The 15,052-nt window shown below is 43.9% G+C and overlaps 1 protein-coding gene across 5 annotated transcripts in view; it reads right to left on the bottom strand.

The window, feature by feature from the left end:
• The window catches only part of LOC119968075 (zinc finger MYM-type protein 4-like), a 385,591-nt gene that overhangs the window by 33,143 nt on the left and 337,396 nt on the right, over positions 1–15,052 (bottom strand). For 4 of the 5 annotated variants that reach the window (XM_038801166.1, XM_038801167.1, XM_038801169.1 and 1 more), the window contains 5 exons: positions 14,558–14,730; positions 4,387–4,537; positions 3,327–3,449; positions 692–735; positions 452–596 (listed from right to left, as the gene is read on the bottom strand). In XM_038801166.1, the coding sequence (XP_038657094.1) occupies positions 452–596; positions 692–735; positions 3,327–3,449; positions 4,387–4,537; positions 14,558–14,730 (636 nt within the window). The remainder of the gene's footprint in view (positions 1–451; positions 597–691; positions 736–3,326; positions 3,450–4,386; positions 4,538–14,557; positions 14,731–15,052) is intronic. The other variant, XM_038801168.1, reaches the window with a different exon arrangement.

Below are 15,052 nucleotides of genomic sequence, written 5' to 3'. Positions count from 1 at the left end.
ACACAAGTTTGCCACCCCCACATTGATTCTGTATACACCTCCCGCTTCCTCAGGAAGGCAGACAGCATTATCCGAGACCCCCCCCCCCCGCACATCCAGACATAGGAACAGCTTCTTCCCCATAGCTACTAGACTCAACGATTCTCCCTCGGACTGATCCGCTCCCTGCAAGAACACTATTCATAACGTCCAATGCTGCACCGGCTCATGTATTTGTTTGTTTGGTCCCTTGTTCCACACTGTAATCAATCACTGTTGGTCGATGTACCATTTGTCACTGAACTCTGTCGATTATTCTTTTTTTGTCTACTATATACGGACTGTGTACTTTCCCTTGGCAGCAGAAAAATGCTTTTCACTGTAATTCCGTACATGTGACAATAAATCAAATCAAATTAACTCAACTATACATATGCGTGCATGTGAACAAACATTCACACACATACTATACCTGTCTGACAAGCCTTGGTCTGAGTGTGTGGTCTACAGGATGTTGCTTTGGTCTGCGTCATAGGTTTACAGAGTAGTGCTTTATTCTTGAGCACCTTGGGTGGCGCAGCAGGTTGTAATCGAATGGGTTCCGTCTGAGTGCTGGCCTAGTTATCAAAAGATTGAAGTAACACAACGTAAAGATAAAGTTGAACTACAAATAATTCAGAATAGTCAAAGACGAACCAAACTTCTTACTTACCTCCCCACTAACCTGAGTTCCTGAAGTGGTACGAGTTCCTCCTGCTAAAAGGAAACAAAGATCTCAATATCCAATCATAGCTTGTTTAGTTCTTCCGGGGTAGCACAGTGGTTAGCACTGTTGCTTCACAGAGCCAGGGTCCCAGGTCTAATTCACAGCTTGGGTCACTGTCTGTACGGATGCGTTACAGAACCTGCACATTCTCCCTGTGTCTACATGTGTTTCCTCCGGGTGCTCCGGTTTCCTTCCACAAGTACCGAAAGACATGCTGTTAGGTAACTTGGACAATCTGAATTCTCCCTCTGTGTACCTGAACAGGCGCCAGAATGTGGCGACTAGGGGCTTTTACCAGTAACTTCATTGCAGTGTTAACGTAAGCCCACTTGTGACAATAAAGATTAAATTAAAATACACTGCAGAATTTATTTAAATACACAACTGATGGGCACCCAAGACAAGAGTTCAGCAGTACAACCCCCTCTGAATATCTTTCCCTTTATCCTATCTGTTCTTAACATTTAGCCAAGTGACTGAGGAGATAGGTATACCTTCAATAGACCTCCTATATAAAATAAGGACGCAATGTTAAGGAAGTTGGCTATTTGAATCTGTGGCGCAGCTTTCTAACAGCTTGCATCCATTTGGTGCCCTCGACACAGAAAAATGTGCCAGTGCTCCACTTGGGTGCAATCAAAAGACCTACAGTGAATAAAGATAAAAGCTTAGTCAAAGAGGTGAACTTCAAATAGGGTCTGGAAAAATCTACTTTTGAAGTTGCCAAAATATTTTATCCACGACAGTTCCATAGCAGCTCTCCCCCTCGAAAGAATTGTCACCTACGAAGAAAAATTAGAAATCTAATTATATGATGTTATTAAGGATCTGAACTTTTATCATGGCCAATTTGGAAACCAAATTTTTTCTTTAAATTGTTGCTGTGAGCTGGTTGGACGGCAAAGTCATCAGTGAAATTATTGTCAGACAGTGCAAAAGGAATAGAATTACTGTGACTAAAAGGAGAGGTATCTTTTTCTTTCACAATCATACAGAGTACAGGAGTAAGGAAAAAACCTCATTCGAAAAACTCCTATGAACATGCATATGAAGAAATCTAATTATAATATATCACGCAAAAGCACATATATAGCAACTATCTAAACTCATTTCCGGCAATATTCATAAAACGAATGAGTCAAGCCAGAGAAAAAGGTAATGTTTTAGACAAAACAGAATCTTTGCTGACCATGAATTAGCTCGGTCCTCTGTATTTTTGACAACAGCAAAATGAGCTGTAAAATATCTCAAGCATGTAAACAGGTGAGATAAATGGGTAAACCATAGAATCCTCAGAATCCCTACAGTGCAGAAGGAGATCATTCAACCCAGAACATTCAACGCAGAGCCATCCATCATGATGTTACCGATCGTGGGAATTCAGGCGGAACAGCCGCAGAAGCCGGCTTTTAAAAATGACGGCGCAACCGGCTTTAAAAATGCGTGCTGCGCAAGCGTGCCTGCCCATCAGTGCACATGCTCTAAGCCCAGAGAGAAACACTGCCTCTTTTTGACATCAGAGCGCTGACCCAGAAGAGTTTTTTAAAATTCAATTCAGTCTTCCTGTATCTGTCTTGAATATGCTCAAACGAATGTGGAACTATCTTTGAAAGTGAATTTGAGAGATTAAAAAGATTCCCAACACTTTGAGTTAAGTAATTCCTCCTCATCTATGTCTAAAATTGACACACTGTAATTTGCAGACTATATCCCCAGGCTGTAAACCACCCATTTGAGGAAAACATACATTTTGCATCTGCTCAGTAGAATCCTTACCAAGAATAATGTCTGTTTCAATGAGGTCATTTCTCATTCTTCGCTACTCTAGGCCATAGAATTTAAGCCTAGGCTCCCCTCTCGCATTAAAGGTAAGAAGAAATGGTGGGTCGCCAGGGCCGGCCGGGCGGCGTGGGTCGCCAGGGCCGGCCGGGCGGCGTGGGTCGCCAGGGCCGGCCGGGCGGCGTGGGTCGCCAGGGCCGGCCGGGCGGCGTGGGTCGCCAGGGCCGGCCGGGCGGCGTGGGTCGCCAGGGCCGGCCGGGCGGCGTGGGTCGCCAGGGCCGGCCGGGCGGCGTGGGTCGCCAGGGCCGGCCGGGCGGCGTGGGTCACGAGGGACGGCCGATTGGTAAACATAGGTCCCGTGCAAAAAGTTTGAAAAACACTGCTGCAAAGCAACTGGGTTTGCCACACAAAATAAGTCTCCAAACTTGGCCTGGTGGTCAGGGGATGGAATAAGCATCAGATGCGTTACATGCATGAGGATGTTGGAACGAAAGAAGAAATAAATGGTGCAATTCACCTATTCAGTGCCTGCTCGTAAATAGTGACAGGAATCAGTGGCACAGGCCCATGATGTTGCCTGCCTGCTTTAAAACTTGTGTCTAAATCCAGACAATCCTTCAGGACCAGATTTAAATGTCAAATAGAGAGAAATAAATTAACTTACGAGCAGGCAGCACATAGCGTTTTTAGCTGAGAACTGATGTTCCTGCAACTAGCATTCAACAATTTTTAATTCTCCACACACATTGCTTTGTTAAAAGATGGGCAAATGCTGAATCCAAGTTTGCAGCCGTCTACATACCATTTAAAGTGGTGGTTGAACTAGCAGCATTTTGTACTGGCGGGGTGTTAGCCAAAGACATTACAGTTGCTATGACAGGAGTAGCTTCCTTTCGCTGGACACTTGGAACATTTGGTACTGTTACTGTCGATAGAAGATAGTGATTGCTTTTAAATCTTTCAATAATCATTCAGTAATGATACAGAACATTTAATATTGAGCAGTTTCTAGTTCATCACACAACACCAACTATTATATCAACACATCACTTTTTGCAGAAACACTCCTCCAGTGGCATTGTTCAACGAATCAAAGTACAATGTCTTTTTACACGATGGCGCATACAATATTACTATCACTGATTTATTGCAGTTAAATAAGGCAAATTATGCTCAAACTCCATATTGGTGGAGTGTACTGAAGATTTCAGAATTAAGTTCTGTGTTTGTATGTGTGAATATTGATTTAGTGGTCTTAGTGCGAAAAATTGGTTGATTTCACTTCCATTTTCTTACATTATAGATATCCATAAAAACATATATATGTGTTGAATGTAATCCACACACAAGGTTTGAAGAATCATAGCAACCTGTCTGGGGGTGGCAATTGCGTTTTCAGACAATTTTACATGATAATCAGCTATTAAATGCAGACTTCATCAGTGACCTGCATTAGCTCACTCAAGGTAAATTTGAAGGAACGTTAACATTTGATGGTGAGGTGAACTTATTTTTGAACACTATTTATTCATCATGGAGCAGAGTCACTAAGACATGTACCATGAAGCCTCGAGGGCTTGATAAATATGTTGATTTTGCAATGAAGACAAGGAGCCTCAACCATCATGAGCAATGCCTCAATTGTTGAACCAGGCACGGTTCATGACTTGCCAATTAGTTTCAACTTGTTTATATTTATACCCAATTAATTTGAAAAAACAGGAAATAAGTGCAAATAGGATTGGGTAGATTTTCATTGGTAAAGTTAACGCCAGGAAGAGGTTTAGTCACTCCTCTTGAACAGTGACACACACACAAGCTCCGTGAAAAAAAAACAGAACTGTAGGAGTTGCATTTAATACCTTTTCCATCTTGAGGTGCCATTTCTGTTTGGTGATGTTGATTGCAGAATGTGAGGACACAATGAAGGTTACAGAAATGTTTGATTTGTCCATGCCATTTAATTGACTCATTTAGTTTACCTTGGCGTTTGCAGCAATCACACTTAGCCATCTACAGAATAAAAAGATAAATAAAATTCAAAACATCCAACTCCATTCTTCATAAATTTTGTAAGTTCGTTGAAAGTCCATATATGAAGCGTCAACTTTTCAGTGGGAGCATGATGATCTTGGGTAACAAGGTTGTGGCTTCAGGCCACACGACAGGGTTTGAACACAACTCAACAGGCAGTTCAATGCAGAAGGAGTGCAATTATGTCAGAGGGGTTGTCCTACAGAAGAGTTAAATCAAGTGTACAGATGAATAGTACAACTGTCAAGAGCAAAATCATCCCTGGTGTCCTGATAACATTCCTCCTTGAATTATCAAAACAAATCAACTTGTCATTTGTTGTTTATGGGACCTTGCTTAAATCGGCTGCCTTATTTGCCCACAGAATAATAACTAAGTGTAATAAATTAATCATTGGCTTTGAAGTGTTTGGAAGAAGAAAATAGCTAGAGTTCCAACTCCTGATCACCTTTGGGTGTCTTATCTGAAAAGTGAGCTTGTGCGCTGGTCGAAGACGCACATAGTCTGGTACAGTTGAACAACTTACTGAAATGCATCGTCCAAGGTCAACCATATTTGAGTCAGATCTTCGAGAGCTGTCTGTGCCAAGAAAGCAAAAGCCAGCTTGAGTCACTACACTAAAGAATATGTGGGTGTCTGTGCAGATGTGTGATATGTAACCAGTTGTTAAGAATTAGTCCTATTAGTTTGGTCAGTAACCATGGAATGGAACAGCCGGTGTCTTGACAAACTACAGTAGCACCACTTCCGTTCCAGTGTGTTCTGAGTGGGTGCTCCTTTCAATCAGTTGCCTCTGGCTAGCTAACTGGTTAACCTGCCTCCTTCTTCTTAGCCTTTCCATGCCTTGATGGAACATAGGCCATGGACAAATTTCTCTCACCTAATTCAGTCTTGGGTCAAACTCTCCAGTTGTTGCCATGTACAGCCCTCGGCTCTCATCTCTTCTTCTGTATCCCATCTCCGTGTTTCTTGGCCTGCCTTGCAATCTCTTTCCTTGCAGGTTCCATGTGTGAGCTTGCTGTGTAATGTTGTTCCGTGACTTCCTCAAAGTATAGCCTTTTGATTTGGAGGACTATTGGGTTTTTTGTCTCCTCCCATAGCCTAATATTTTGATCGCATTTGGGCCAGTGTATCCCAAGGATCCTTCCCCGGCATCGGATTGGATTCTCATCAACGTTGTTTTGGTGTCCTCCATGTTTCAGAGCCATAAAGGAGAACAGACTTGAGGTCGGAATTGCAGATCTTTAGCTTTGTGGGGTAAACTTGAACGTACTGGAGCGTATTCAGGCGGCATGGTGGCACAGTGGCCAGCACTACTGCCTTACTGCTCCAGGGTCCCGGTTCACTGCCTGTGTAGAGTTTGCACTTTCTCCCAGTGTCTGCATGGGTTTCCTCAGGGCGCGGGTTCCTCCCACAGTCCTAATATGTGCAGGTTGGGTGGATTGGCCATGCTAAATTGCCCCAGAGTCTCAAAAAAGATTAGGTGGGGTTACTGGGATAGGGTGAAGGTGTGGGCTTTAGTGGGGTGCTCTTTCCAAGGGTCGGTGCAGACTCAATGGGCCGAATGGCCTCCTTCTGCACTGTAAATTCTATGATTCTATTCACCTTAGGGAGCAAAGGTTTGGTTTATCAAACACTTCAATAAGCCTCATAGTATTCTGAGCAAGAGTTGGGAATTTAGGAAGCTATGTGATCTCTTTTGATTTCCAGTTGTTGGAGAGGGTGATGAATGCTGATCTTTGCTTTTAGAAAATATTTTATTGAGACATTTATAATTTTAAACATCAAATTTCAACAAGAACAAAAACATAGCAATTTACCAACAAACCCCAAACACAGACCCCAGCCAACATGACTTGCATAAACACTGCTACCAAAGTCTGATCTTTATATCATCTGTCCCACCAGTAGTACTTATGACATGACCCAGATAGGTCTGTGTTCCTTATCTTAATGCAGTTGCTATTTAGAGTGCTTATTCGCATCATCTTTGTTTTCTCTATATTAACTTTGGCTAACCTGCCTGTGAAGCACAAAGAACTGAAGTGGAAACTCACCATGCTTCCCAAATTCCCAACTCTTGCTCAGAATACTCTGAGGATTATTGAAGTGCTTGATAAACCAAATTTTTGCTTCCCAAGATGAATACACTCAGCTGCACATTCAAGTTTACGCCATATGAACAGCAAAAAAAACTGACATCATATACTATGAATAGTTTCTGAATGAGATAATTTTTTGTCCATTTTTATATTTTATCCATTACAGATACTATGACTAAGGATCATTTTAGCATTGTTACCGTTTCCAACAGGGAAAGACAGTGCTTGTTAGAATAACTTGTGCAATACTTAAATAAAGTACTTAATTGCTACTGGCCTCATGGTGGAAGTCACAAGTTAAGGTCACTGGATAGTGTAGCATTCATGAAAAAATAAACAGAACTGGCTGCAATATCCCTAAAACACAGGTAAAAATCCCCGAATTGATTAAAATAATGGACATCATACGCCAGTGGCTCTGATCAAAATCTACTCGAAGATATTGCCTAACAACTTTGTACTCGAAGTTTTGTGAACGCTGTTGGGGGGTGGGGGTGTGTGTGTGTGGTCCTGTCTAAGACTGGAGGGGTATTGGAGGGAGGTCTTCAGGGTAATCTCGAAGGTGGTGCATATAAAACTCAAACCGGGTCTCCTCGAAGCCATATTCAGGGTGTCTGATAGGCGGGGGTTGGAAGCGGGCCCGGAGGCAGATGTCTTAGCCTTCATCTCATTGATCTCCTGAAGGCGGGTCTTCTTGGTGTAGAGGTCAGCTTCTCCACCCTATGGCGGGGAGATCTGCTGGAGTTCTTAACACTCGAGAAAGTGAAGCTCGAGTTGAGGGGAAGGATTCTACAATTCATAGGCTTTGTTTATTATCCATTTTTAAGAATTGGATGACATCGAACATTAGTGGGGGGGGGGGGGGGGGGGGTGCTTTGGAGTGCGTATGTGGTTGGCGATTATGTATGGGGTGATGGTGGATTCCTGATTCTTTTTCTTTGGTGTTTATATTTAAAATGTTGAGAATTGTTTGGGGTTTGGTGGTGGGATGAAGGATTGCTGGCCAGGGGATTGACATTGTACTTGTTACTCTTGATTATTTGTTGGATTTGTTGGATTTGAATGTGAAAAAGGAGAATAAAAATATATATTTTTTTAAATTTGTATTGGAAAGTACACTGCATTGTCAAAGATTTTCCTATATACCTGGATTTTATCTCTACTGATTTGAATTTTGGAAGTTTGCCAATTCAAGCTGTTCTTTATATCTATACTCAACACAAGCACCAAAGAAAACCTTGGAAAATAAAACTACCTTTCCTCTCCGCAAGTGCTGATTTTTTTGGATGGTACAAGATGCCTGGTAATCTGCAGGTGCAACAGTACCCCCTTGTGGTAGTGAAGTGACAGAGCACACAATTACATTTAGTGGTAGAATTTTCTGTAAAAATAATGGTGGTCAACAACCTCAACAGAGTTTGTGTGCAAATCAAACAGCAACTCCGGATGAATACAGATCTGCACGTAAATGTGAATATCCAGAGGTGCTGTAAGAGGTGTTCTGCCCATCTTTAAACTCTGAAAAATTCAGGATTATTCTTCAAATATACTGAATGGTGTAACGGTTCTGTATTTTTGTCATTGTTATGGGCTAAATTTGCCGCAAAATGTTGTAGCTAGTAGATTTCAGTCGATGCTTTCTGTCAATAGCATGATAATTATGAATGGACATCTTCTCCGGGATTAAAAATATTAAGGTGTACAACAGGGAGGAATTTTATTCTTTCAGATTTTAACTGTTGGGACATAAGATTTTTACAAAATTAACGATTGTTATCTTCCTCTTTTGTCTCTTTTCTCTAAATTTCACTTTCTCTCAATTTTGCTTTAACCTATTTGACACTGAATTCACTATTCCAACTGGCAGCTCTTGGTTGGTTAACAATATTTCAATTAAGACGACACACACTTGCTTCTCCTGTTCACACAGGTCCGAGGTACCCTGAAGGCTGCATGCAGCTTGTATCACTAATTTACATCCATTTACACATTAATGAACATCCAGTACAAAAGATCACAGGAATTAAATGGACAAGTGTTGAACAAATGACGGGTGCTGTTCTTTTGCCAGCTAGTCTATTCCAACCATGTGCATCTGCATTAGATCATGTGAACCTCAAATTAACTCAATGCATATGGTCTGCCTCTTACCTAGTGTGGGTGTGTTCATTTTGGTAGTTTTCTGTGTTCTCCTCTGCTTCTCTCCCCCTTTCCATTTCACCTTGATTAACTATATTTTCCTTTGCTTGAGGTGAGGATGGCATAACAAAAAAAATCTATAAACTACATTTTCTGGTGTCTTTTCTGGGGGTCCAGTTGCAGGATCCCCTGGAGGGAGCACAATCAATAGGTAGGAAGAAAAATTCAGCAGGGGCGCTCTTTCTCGGCCTGATGGACGTTAGAGCAATTTAGACTGCACATTGGAGAGGGTGATAGTTGCAAGGATAGTGTTGTGTTTAACACAAATTAGAACCAACACAAATTACATATGAATTAACAGGCGAATGATGTTTCAATTAAAAAGGCACATTTCATTTTAAATAGTCGATATACATCTAACACAACCGTAATAATTTTCATCACTTCCTGCATCAACGTGGCACTACGTAGCTCCAGGTCCCGTACCAGCCTCCCCGAACAAGCGCTGAAATGTGGCGACTAGGGGCTTTTCACAGTAACTTCATTGAAGCACACTTCTGACTATAAGTGATTATTATTACAATATGCCCAAACAACCGTCAACATTTTAAATACAAACATCAAAGAAAAGGATGCAGGAATCCACCATCCACCCATACATAGTCACCAACAACATACTGTTATGGGCCAGGGTTTAGAGAACACCAAAGTAAATCATGGAGTCACCTGATGTATAACTTTTAATAGATTTTGGTTAAGGGGAGCACAAGGGTTCACTTTCCAGGTGTGATGCAACAGAGATCTGAAGTATTTTTAAACAAATGTTAATCCAGTTAACATTTTATAAACACACAGTAAACATCTTATCAGCTACCAACACAAATAACCCCCCCCCCCCCCCCAAAGGTACAGTACTTTATAGGTAACCCTTAGTAACTTTCCCAACACCCATAAGCCAAACACCCTTTTTTCCCATAATAACTGTAGGTTCACATTCCTTACAGAAACAGGTATTACTTTGAAATTATCAAGTGATCTGGAGACATCCTTTAACATGCAGAGACACCAAAATACACCTTCTTCATTTGGATGCAACTCCCCAACTGAAAACCGGAAGTAAAACTCAGAGCCAAAATCAGCTTCCAGCTCAAAACAAAAGTTAAAAGCAGAGCCAGGGCCAGCTCCACCCACACAATGACATCACTGCAGCCACTTGAGAAGACAAACATTTCTTAAAGTGACATTCCCATGACTATACACAGTACAACCCCCCCCCCCCCCCACACACAATGTTCGATGTTATCCAATTCTTGCAAGTGCATAATAAACAATGCCCATGAATTATAGAATCCTTCCATCCTTCCCTCAACTCAAACTTCACCTTCTCGAGTGTTAAAAATTCCAACAGATCCCCCCGCCACGCCAGGGCTCAGGGTGGAGAAACTGACCTCCACCCCAACAGAATCTGCATTCGGTCGATCAGCAAGGCGAAGGCTAAAACATAGCCTCCGCACCCACTTCCACCCCCGAGCCGATTACCCGAATATAGCCTCCAGAGGACCCGGCTCAAGCCTCGCATGTAGCACCTTTGAAATTACCCTGAACACCTCCCTCCAATACCCATCAGCTTTGGACAGGACCAAAACATAGGAACGTAGTTTTCGCACCCCCCGCAACATTCACAAACATCCATTACCCTTCAAAGTGTCGGTTCATCCTCGCCTTTTTAAGGTGCGCCCTGTACACCACCTTCAGCTGCATCAGCCCCAACCTCGCGCACAAAGTTGAGGCATTTACCCTCCAGAGCCCCTCACACCACAATCCCTCCTTCATGCTCTCTCCAGCTCTTCAGCCCACTTTGCCTTAATCCCCTCCAGCGGTGCCTTCTCTTCCAGAATCGCTCCATAAATCGCCGACGCTACCCCTTTCTCCATTCCCCCTGTTGTCAGCACCTCCTACAACAGTGTGGAGGCCAGCGCCACCGGGACTGCCTGAGTATTTCCCTGGGGACATCGGGATGGCGCTGTTGCCAACGCTCTCAGCCCCGACTCCCTACACAGACTCAAACTCTCCTCCACTCCAACCTATGGGAGCCCCCCCCCCCCCCCCCCCCCCCCCCCAACCCAGCTCCTCACCTTCGACGCATTCGTCGCCCAGAAACAATAAAGTAAATTCGGAAGACCAATCCCCCTGACTGCCGTCCTCTCTGCAACAACAACTTCCTAATCCTAGCCACTTTTCACCCCCCATGTAAAAGAGGTAATCATCGTTTCGACTTCCTTGAAAAATGCCTTTGGTAGGAAGATTGGCAGACACTAAAAAATAAAGAAGAATCACGGCAACATGTTCATTTTAACTGCCTGTACCCGACCTGCCAGTGACAGAGGGAGACCATCCCACCCTGCCAGATGCGCTTTGACCACTCTCCATAGTAATGTTATACCTACGGAGACCCTTCCCAGCTCCAGGGTCCCAGGTTTAATTCCTGGCTTGAGTCACTGTCTGTGCAGAGTCTGCACGTCCTCCCAGTGTCTGTACGGGTTTCCTCCAGGTGTTCCGGTTTCCTCCCACAGCCCAAAGATGTGCGGGTTAGGTGGATTGGCTATTTAAATTGCCCTTAGTGTCCAAAAGGGTTAAGTGGAGTTCCAGGGATAGGGTGGAGTTGTGGGCTTGGGTGGGGTGCTCATTCAAAGGGCCAGTGCAGATTCAATGGGACGAATGGCTTCCTTTCGCACTGTAAATTCTATGATAATCTATGAAACACCACCAATACCGTCGCCAACACCTTTGCGTCCACATTCAAAAGTGATATGGGCCTACACTACCCACATTCTGTCGGACCCTTATCCTCCTTGAGCAACAGGGAGATTGATGCCTGCCCGAAAGTCTGTGGCAACACCCCCTTCCTTCCCTATCGCCTCCTCAAACATCCCCACCATCAGCGGCTCCAACTTATATTAAAATTTCTTGCAATACTCTACCGGAAACCCATCTGGCCCTGCTACCTTTCCCGACTAGATCCTCCCAATCGCATCTTTTATCTCCTACTCCACTATCGCCCCTGCCAATATGGCCCTGTCCCTCTCCCCCAATCTCGGGCATTCCAAACCATCCAGGAATTCCTGCATCTCCCGATCCTCCCCAGATGGCTCCGACCTATACAATTGCTCGTAAAACTCCTCAATTAATCTGATCTGGAGCCACCACCAACTATCCCGCACCTGAACAATTTCCCTCGCCGCCACCTCCCTCCGAAATTGACCTGCCAGAATTTAGACTGATCCCCTTGCCCACCTCAATTGGCGCATGGGACAGCCGGTCAAAACCCGCCTGCAACTCCTTCCTCTTTTCCAAGTGTTGGATCCACACCCTCTGTATACCTCTTAACCACTTCCCCCAGCTACCTTCACTGGGGCACTTGCCTCCTCTACCAACACATTTAGCGCCACTACCATCTCCTTTCTCATCACCTCCATATGTTTTGCAAACTGCTTTTCGAGCTCTAGCGACACCCACTTAGCCATCTTCTCTGCTGTAAGTAGTGCAGCTCCACCCAGCGGCCCGGCGTCCGCACCCTTGTCAGCCCCTGGGCTGGTCCTCACGCTCGACGGCGAGCTCTCATTCTTTCCCCTCCTCGCTGCTGTCTTCCTCTGATCTTTGGACATCTTTCGCCTCTTTGCCGGTTCTTAGTCCTTCATGAGTTGCCCCGCAGGACCAGGCCAAAAGAAAAAAAGAAAAATTTTAAGCCTCAAGCAGGAGCCACCTAACGTGTGACGACCCCTCTACATGCTGCCTTTGGCTGCCTAGTGTTCTGGGCCCTGCCCCATTGCTCAGGCTGCTTCAAATACTGACCTCGGTCTCACTGCTCCTGCTGCTCCACACTTTAACTTCAGCCCTGCTGCTGCACACTTTTATCTTCAGTTCTGCTGCTCCGGCTGCTTCACCCTCTGTCACCGTTTCAGCTGCCTCACTCCTGGATTCGGACCTGCCACCTCGTGTTAGGCTCCGCCACTAATGCTCCAATTGCCGCGCACTCTGGGCTCGACACCTCCGCTCTGGCTGCCCGATACTCCGGCGGGCGTTTTCACTGGTTTTAAACCGGCTTGGTTTGGCGCCCGTCCCCTAGGCCTTAAACGCCGAATAATGTCGGGGGAGACGGACGGACGACAGGAAAACCGTCCCGTAAACACGGAGAATAGTGTCCGCCAGCGGGAGCCTCTTCTTAATGCAGCAGCTCCACTCACGAGCGCCACCGGAAGTTGATTTCACACCATTTTTAGCCAGCTCATGGAGTACCTCCAAGAGCTCCTATCTCCTTTCTGCCAAGCAGAAAAACTAACCTCTTGTTGAGTCATTTGCTTCTATGCAAAATAATTTGATGTGTTCCTCTTTCTGTCTGCTTTCTCTTTGCGCCATCAGCACCATCACCCGCCATCCTCTGTGCTTGTAGCTCTATGTGCCTGACTACATGGTTAATTATTACCTTCCTTCCCATTGGAACCGAGTCCAGGTTAAGGGTCGCCAGGTCACATGGGTCGGTGTTTATTAACCAAGGAAAATGCACTGAGTCTTTCACAGCTCATGCAACTCCCTTAGATATTTTTCAAACATTCTTAAAATTACGAAATCCAGAGGTTATAAAGAAATTTACCTGATTATTCTGTCACTGGTTGTCACAAAAGGGATACAAGAGATGAGGGATGTGAGCAAGGATGTAGATCATGGATGGGCAAGGTCCCTGAATTAAATCAATGTAAAGAGTCCATTTGTTTCTTCACTTACCCCAACTCCACCTTGTACCCTATGCCTTCACCTTGCAATATTTCTCTTTTCGCTCCCTGCTTTATACCGTGGCTTAGATCCTTTACCCCCACCTTCCGCTCTGTACCCCAATTCCATTCCTTGCCCCGCCTGCTTTTTATTACCACTTCACTCTTAGTCTTCCCTTTCTCATCACACCACAGTCGAGGACGCCTTCTTTATAGAGTTTTATAAAAAAACAAGTTTTAATCGCCAGTATTCAGCAAGATAAAAGCTGGAGCTGGGAATTGAGATCATTGGGAGTAGAAGTGAGCAGAAATTGCAATTTTAATAAAATTTTATAAACTTCTTTGCTGTGCCAGGTAGACAAACAAAATAAAACAGACTTCGGAGGAGCAGGAGTGCAACATAGTATTAGGAAGACTGAAAGGAATGTGGCATCTTTACCTTGAAGAACATCAGACATAGGTCAACGGCAGCTTGCTATTATCTATTAGCTGCTCTAATAATGGTCAAGCTTTACCGTAATATTAATAATGGTCAAGCTTTAACACAATATAAAGCAAATAAGTCTTTTTACAATATATCTGTTCTCTATCTTCAAGGTTCAATGCTTGATTTTTAAGACTGATTGCAGCTTGCTCCTCACATACTGTACCATAGCTAGCAGTAACGTTCTGCTATCCCACCCAAGTTCCCCACATACCCACATCTGAAGAACGGAATAACTCCAAAATCTCTACACATAATTGATGCGCATCACCTCAGTCTGATTTCTATATGAAAGTTAAGATATGTAGATGGGTCTTGTGTCTGAGAACTGATACTGCACTCCAGTGTGCCTGTCGGCAGTCACAGTGGTTTTGGCAACTGAAAGATTTCAATTGACACAGGAAATGTATCAGCACCAACACAAACTGAAACAGGAGATAAACCAATTCTGTATCAACTCAAATTAATTAAATTATGACTTACAGAACTGAAGAAGTTTACCCACCTGATAAAACAGCACAGTAAACTTGAACAAACATTCTTCACTGCAGAACTCCTCTATTTTCCCTCCAAACTGCTGGTTAAGTAGGCGTTTTGATGACTGTGAACAGGAACTACAAGATTTACAGTGAAGTCCCCAACGTTTTGCCAAGTCATGCTTGTAAAGAAGCTTGCAACCTGCAAACGGTATAACAAAAGAGCGTTTTTAAAACAAAAATAAGCGCACAAATAGAAAACATGTCATCTCTTTTTTGTAGGAATCCCCTTACCATATTTTCATTCCTCTCCCACTCGCAATGTTGTTGAGACCTGCACAGTTGCAGATTACTGGAGTCATGCCGGCTTTGAATTAGTTTTGCAGCTTTATTTGGCCCAGTCGATAAATGCCCTGTCCAACGTGGTACTAACCCATTAAAAAGACGCCAGGATTCAGTCTGCTACTCGAATATTTGTTTTCAGCAAGTGGCTGTATGTTCCCTGTAGCTGAACACTTTTAGCA

Source organism: Scyliorhinus canicula, chromosome 1 (genome assembly GCF_902713615.1).
Source record: "Scyliorhinus canicula chromosome 1, sScyCan1.1, whole genome shotgun sequence".
Taxonomy (NCBI): domain Eukaryota; kingdom Metazoa; phylum Chordata; class Chondrichthyes; order Carcharhiniformes; family Scyliorhinidae; genus Scyliorhinus; species Scyliorhinus canicula.
This window is presented reverse-complemented; position numbering and strand designations above follow the sequence as displayed.